General features: G+C 24.4%; 1 protein-coding gene across 1 annotated transcript in view; it reads left to right on the top strand.

Annotated features, from left to right (window-relative positions):
• LOC101237421 (voltage-dependent P/Q-type calcium channel subunit alpha-1A) overlaps nt 1–7,500 on the top strand; it is a 171,320-nt gene that overhangs the window by 64,887 nt on the left and 98,933 nt on the right. Inside the window, exons 11-12 of the mRNA XM_065799704.1 lie at nt 1,835–1,944; nt 2,123–2,254. Of these exons, the coding sequence (XP_065655776.1) occupies nt 1,835–1,944; nt 2,123–2,254 (242 nt within the window). The remainder of the gene's footprint in view (nt 1–1,834; nt 1,945–2,122; nt 2,255–7,500) is intronic.

Consider the following 7,500-nt stretch of genomic DNA (forward strand, 5'->3'; position numbering starts at 1 on the left):
ATTGGAGTATTTAAAACTCCTTCTTGTTATGGAAAAAGAAAGTCCTCTTTTATGGTGGAAAAATTGTGGAAACTCTTTAAAAAATTCAAAGAAAATAGCCTAAAGGTTTCTTTCAGCACCACATTCTTCTGTTGAAAGTAAAAGACTTTTTAGTACAGGTAGCAACATTTATGAACCAAGTAGAAACAGACTATCAACAGAAGGTGGTGAAAAATTAATGTTTATACATTATATTTTTTATCAGTTAAACTAGTTTAGTAGCAAGCTTGTAAGAAATTTTCTCTGTTGAGAAATTTATTTATTTTACCACAGCAACAATAGGCATCACGTTTAACAAACCTAAGTTCAATAAAAAATCTTATTCGCTTAAATTCCTATTTGTTATTTTAAGATTAAAAAATGGTGATTTTATAATATTAGATTTTTGTGATGAACTAAAATAATACTCAATTGATGCAGGGGGGGGGGGGTATTTATTTTACAATTATTTTAGTTGAGTAATAATTTTGGTAAACCTGTTATTCCATTTGGTCAGATTAAATTTATTCTGTATTAAAATAATAAAATTTAAACCAAAACTGTATTGAAATTCATTTATAAAATCTTATGTCCATCTATGTTCAATTGGTACGTTTTTTTTAATAAAAACTTTATCCATTTAAACCGTAGCTATGGTACGAGTTAAATTTTATTTATATCTAGATAAATTTATGATGAATTCCAAATTTGCACTATTGGCCGAACATTTGCTAAGGTTCGGCTGAACCGAACGTTCGGCGCATCCCTACTATTTATTATAATTTTATTTGATAGGTGTTTACTTGAGATTAGTATTATTACTATTTGTAAATATCCTTGATGTAAGATCTTTATTCAGAATAAATTTGATTTGATTTGATCTTTTTTTTTTCCAAAAATCTTTCTTCAATTTGCCTTACAGTAAATATTGCATCTGCTGAAAAAGCAAATTTCATGTTATTTATAGATACACTACTTTTTGTTGTTGTTGGCATTAGTTCTTTCTAAAATCTTTCTGGTTCTAAAACCTTCCAAAATATTTATTGCTGGGTGTAAAATATATTACTGGGTGTAGAATATATTCTAGTGCTCATCTGCTTCCTTTATAAATTTTGAACATCCAACTTTTCTTTCAGTCATATGGGATTTTACTTTTGTATACAGTAGCAGTGCAAAGATTTGAGACTCACTGGACGCCCGCATCCCCTGAAGCATTCAACATCTCAGCCACTACACCTGAATGACCAGGAGCTTTGCCTAACTAAGTAGTCTGAATAGCTGACTTCACTTCACTACAAGTTATCTGCTGATCCACAAACCTTGTTCACTGCAGATTATTTATTCTAATATTATTTATTCCTTTATTCTAATTTTATTTAGAAGTTTTTATTTCGCAATTTATTTAGAAATTTTTAAAAAATGCCCTTTTTTGAATATAGCTCTTTACAGCTTTATTCAACAACCCTGTTTTTCCTAACCATTTGCTTCACAGCAAAAACAATCTTTTTTTGTCTTCTGAGTCTACCATCTCACCCATTATCCTATACTCATTAAATTAAGGTTTGTATATGATTTGTTTTGTTTTGCACTTTGCATACATTTTGTCTGCTATAAGTACAAAAGCCTATCTTCATTGCTATGAGTCTTTTTCTACTTGTTCGTAGCTTGTACTGGCTTACATGCTACCATGTAATTTGAATGATTTTTTGCTAGATTGTACTGTATTGCTTATGTACCAAAATTTCAAAGAGTTTTTTAAGAAATGTTTAATGAAAATTTTATACCAATATATTTTGATGCTTTAATAAATATATAGGTTGTGTTTGCAAGTTTAATCAATTGGCTTTTGAGCAAATTTGCAGCAACAAATTTGGCTGCATCTGTGTTGCGCCAACTGCGACTAATGAGACTTTTTAAATTTACTATGTATGTTAATAAAGTTTGTGTTTTTTTTAACTACTTTTTATTAAAATCATTTAGTCTTGTTTTTTTTGAAAAGTTTGAAGGTTCATAAATAATAATTTTTTAAAATCAGAATTCTGTATAAAAAAATTATTTTGCACTTGTATTTCTGAATATTTATGCCTTTAAATTCATGTTTTAGGCATTGGAATTCACTTAAGAATATAATTGCATCAGTTTTAGCAAGTATGGCATCAATCATTAGCTTGGTTGTATTGCTACTTCTTTTTCTTTTAATTTTTGGTTTGCTTGGCATGCAGCTTTTTGGTGGATTGTAAGTTTTTATATTTAATCAAATTTAAATGTCCTCAAATGTAATATTGATGGCATAATTATATTATGTATATATTCTCAAAAATACTATTTAATTTTCCAATAAAACTTTTATAGGAAAGTTAAATTTTTTAGACGAAAGAAAATTATATTATCAAATTTTTAAAAACTTTTTTATTCACTTTCTAATTAAACTTCTTTTTTTATTTTTCTATGGATTCCAATAAATTTAGAACAAAATTGTGACACTTTTTATAACCTTATCATTAATGCTCGTCATATCACTACTGTTGCTAACCATATTACTACTGCTGCTAGCCTGTTTTACTGTTTTTAATTTGACTACATTTTGTCTGTGTTGTGTTAGCCACAAAACAAATTAAAATCTTGAGAAATTTAATATTTATATCTATATAACTATTATTTTAACTGTTAAATACTTTTAAAATGTGGGCCTAATTTTTTTATCAAGTGCTTACACACTAAAAAATATGATGTTATATTTTAAAAAAGTATAATGACAAAGTTGCACAAGCTAACAGCATAATAACATGAGTATAACGTTATTATAACATGAAAAAAATGTCATTTTTTAGATTTAACAACAAAATAACAATAATGTTTATTGTTATCTTGATGTAACAACAATATAAAAATATATTTGTTATATTGATGTTATATTTGGAAAATTGACGTTCAGGTATAACATTGTTTTAATGTTATGATGTTGTTAGTTAGTACAACTTTGTTGTTACATTGATGTTATATTTGTATTCTTTAATAACGTCATTTTGAATAACAAAATTTATTTCTTCCAAACAAAAAAGTTAAAAAATAGTACATAAACATATTTGGTTTAAAACACACGTCTATTTTGTAAATGTTTAAATAACTTAAATAAAATATTTAAAAAATTGCCAATCAATTGATACTGATCTTAATCAATGGCCTGAAGCCATTAGTTAAGATCAGTTAAAGAATACTTTTCTGGTATTAAGTAAAACAAAAACAAATTTAAATGTAATAGCACAAGTCCTTCCAATAAATCATGAATTGGATCAAAAAGTAACTCTTTGGTCACATCAAAATTTAGAATATCTGATAAAATGCTTAAGTTAACAATACCATAATTTTTTGACCATTTTGTTCTTGTTTTAGATATACTTTCCAAGAATGTTGAGAACTTGAAAGAACATAACCCAAAATTTTTGTTTTAAATGTGCTTTAGCAATCAGATTTGACATCATCTGCATATATAGCTAACTGAATATGATGATTTGTATTTGACACCTTAGTAAACTCTCTAATCTCAGGTGATTGTAACAAAAATTATAGCATCTCCATACATGAGATTAGCAATCCTTTACCAATAATTCTTATTGAAGGCATAGAGAGTATATGTTTAAAATATTTTTCAAAGGAATATTGTGATGATAAATTTTTCAGACATTATGTTTTTTTACATCAAAAATTGGGTTAGTAAATTGTTCTTTTAAAGTGGAAAATCTAAAACCGTCTGAGTACATATGTACTTAGACAGTAAATGTAAAGCAAACATACCAATATAATCATTATTTAAAATGTCAACGTTATCACATACTATTTGATCCACAATTATGCTATGTTTAGTATTATCATCACTAGTATTAATAGCATTTCTTTATGACAGTTGACAATGTGCATTTTAAAACCATACAAACTTTTAAACAAAAAAAAAATTAGTACAAAACATTAAAATGTAATTTTAAATGATTTCTTATTAAACTGTAAGTGTCCAATAAAAACTCACAATTAGAAAAATAAAATATTACCTTTCTTTTGGATAATTGAGGTCTATTGTAATTGGATACATCTTGACTAACTTAGTAACAGATTCAGTTGCCATAGATATACTTGTTACTGGTGTTGAAGAGTTAACAAAATATATTTGTTAAGATGATTGATAATGAAAGGGAGTACTTATGGAGATTTCATGATCTCTGTCTAAGTTGGTTATATCAAAGTCAGATTTACTTATTTCTGACTCACTTAAATTTTCTTTTAAATGAGCCAACAACCCATTTATAGGATAGCTTTTAGAAATATTAAAAAAATTCAAAACATTAACAGTTATTTACACTGATTGTTCACATATTACTGCTGGAAAAGTTGAACTGTTTATAGGATAACCCAACCATTTTAGATTGATTATATTTTGAACATTAAAAGTAGAAAATACATATGAATGTATCAAAAAAATAAACATGTTCAAAATAAATGAACCTAGGTATCAAATGTGGAGAATTAAATAACAATTTTTTTATAAAAATTATTTTAAAAAAATTACTTTTAAAAAACTTGTAAAAATGCACTTTATTGAATTTTATTTTCAGATAAAAAATATGATATATTATAGATAAAAGTATAATATTTTATATGCTGTAAAATCGAAATAACCTTATTCAAAATAGTAGAATACAAAAAGAAGTATATTGAAAGAGTATATCAAATACTTATATGTAACCATTTATAATATATATCTATTATATTTACTGCTTGCCATTAATTTATAAGGATCATTTGATGTGGCAACAACACTTTACAACTCCCCATTACAAGTAACCTTTACAGCTTTCATATTAATTTTAATATAAACTTTATTTAAATAAAAATTATACTATATATGCTTTTTATATACATATATATATATATATATAAATTATAGTTTTATGTATATATAAATTATAGTTTTATGTATATATAAATGTATAATATATGTGTGTGTATATATATATGTGTGTGTATATATGTATATATATATATATATATATATATATATATATATATATATATATATATATATTATATATATATATATAAATATATATATATATATATATGTATATATATATACATATATATATATATATACATATACATTTATATATATATATATACATATATATGTATATACATACATATGTATATATATACATATATATGTATATATATATATATACATATATATGTATATATATTTATTGTATGTGTATATATTTATTGTATATATATATATTTATTGTATATATATCAGCCCTCCAATATATATATATATATATATATATATATATATATATATATATATATATATATATATATATATATATATATATATATATATATATATATATATATGTATATATATATATATATATATATATATATATATATATTTATTGTATATATATCAGCCCTCCAATATATATATATATTTATTGTATATATATCAGCCCTCCAAATTAAGGTCAGCATTCAGCAATGCCAACCTAACTGCTGACCTGACAGAGTCTAAGGTCAGCAATTTTTTGCAAACCTCAGAATTTTAAAACTTTGTTTTATTTGCTGTTTCAAATAAGTTAATGGCAAAACTATTGCGTTCTATTCTATAGAAGTTATAACAAAAAGGAAAAAATGTTTTAAAGAAAGTTTTATTTTAATTATTGATTAAAATTAATTAAAAAGAACCCTGCCAAAACAAGCATATTTAAATTCTAAATAAACTAGTTAAAAAAAACAAAAAAACAAAATGGAAAAAAAGACATTTTTTTTTGAATTCCTAACAAAATAAAACAATAAAACGAACTTTCTGTTAAAATTAAAATTACTAAAGTAAAAATGGAAAAAGTAATTCCTAATAAAATATTTGAAATAAAATTTGCAAAACTTTAGTTTGTTAATAAATTTTTAAGTAATTGTCGACGTTTTGAAAAAAAAGTCAACAAACTCTGGGTTTGTTTTTCGATCAATTTTATGCTAAATGTTCTCATGTTTGTCAATTTGTTGAATCCTGGTCTCAAAATTAAAAAAAATAAGAATAAAAACATTTTATATAAAAAAATTAAAATAAAAACATTGTTTATATTGTTAAAAACATTCAAAATGTTTTAAAAACACTCAGAATGTTTTTAAAAACATTCTGGTCAATTAAATTTGCGTTTTTGTAGTTTTTTTAAAAAACGATTAATTTGTAATTAAATTAATGGTTTTTACTTTCGTCCAACACGCAAATGTTGGACGAAAGTTAAAAGTAATTAAAAGTGACGTATATGTTGGCGTAAGAATCACTTTTTTCCTTCCGCTCTTCCTAAAGCCAACAAACTATAGATCTATATATATATATACATAAAATATATATATATATATATATATATATATATATATATATATATATATATATATATATATATATCAGTCCTTGGAATTAGGACATATATTTATATATACACATATACAGGGTGCCTAAAAAGTTCTCGTTCAAAAGTATAATTTAAAAAATTATCTGTATGGTGTTTTCTTTTAATATATAGTGTGTTTTTAGTATTCTTTTGTATTCCTTCTTATTCTTTTAGAATTTTTTAGTATTATTTTGTTTTAAGTTAAAGTGTAATTTGTTTCTTGTCTTGAACAGGAACTTTTCCTGTTTTTGCTGTTTATATTTTTGTACGGAACTTTTTCTGCACCCTGTATATATATATATATATGTATATTTATATATATATATATATATATATATATATATATATATATATATATATATATATATATATTATTGATATTGTTATTATTATACTGTTATTGACCAACATTTTTGTGTACAGAAGTACTACTCAAGCACTGAGTTGGCGGTGGCAGGATTTGAACCCGTATCATACAACATTCCGGGTTTTAACTTTCGGTTTGACGCTTTAACCAACTGAACTATTCAGCCAACATATTAAGTATTGTTTTAAGAATTTATTTGTGTATTGGTAAATTAATTGCTTTTCAAACCCTTTGAATTTTACACAATTGACATAATGATGCATAAAATTGACTGCAAAAAAAATAATCGTACAGTTTAAAAATAATGTCAAATTGATCAAATTCCATAGAAATTAGTATCGAGTAGGGCCTCCTTTAGCCTTGATGGCCTCATCTAGATGATTTGGCATTGAGTTGATCAAATTATAGCTTCTTTCAAGTTGTCTTTGCGTCTAAATGCTTGGTCGCCAATTTTTCTATCCAAAATATACCACCAATTTTCTATTGGATTCAAGTCCAGACTTAAAGATGGCCATTCCAAAAAACTGATGTTATTTTTGTCAAAGCATAACTTCATTTTTTCAATTGTTAAGAAGCATAATCTAATTGGAGCCGTTGCTAGTGTGGCTGGTAGAGGACAAAAACGCAAGACCACTAGTGCAATCGATCAAAATATCATTAATGTCA

Source organism: Hydra vulgaris, chromosome 06 (assembly GCF_038396675.1).
Source record: "Hydra vulgaris chromosome 06, alternate assembly HydraT2T_AEP".
Lineage (NCBI taxonomy): Eukaryota > Metazoa > Cnidaria > Hydrozoa > Anthoathecata > Hydridae > Hydra > Hydra vulgaris.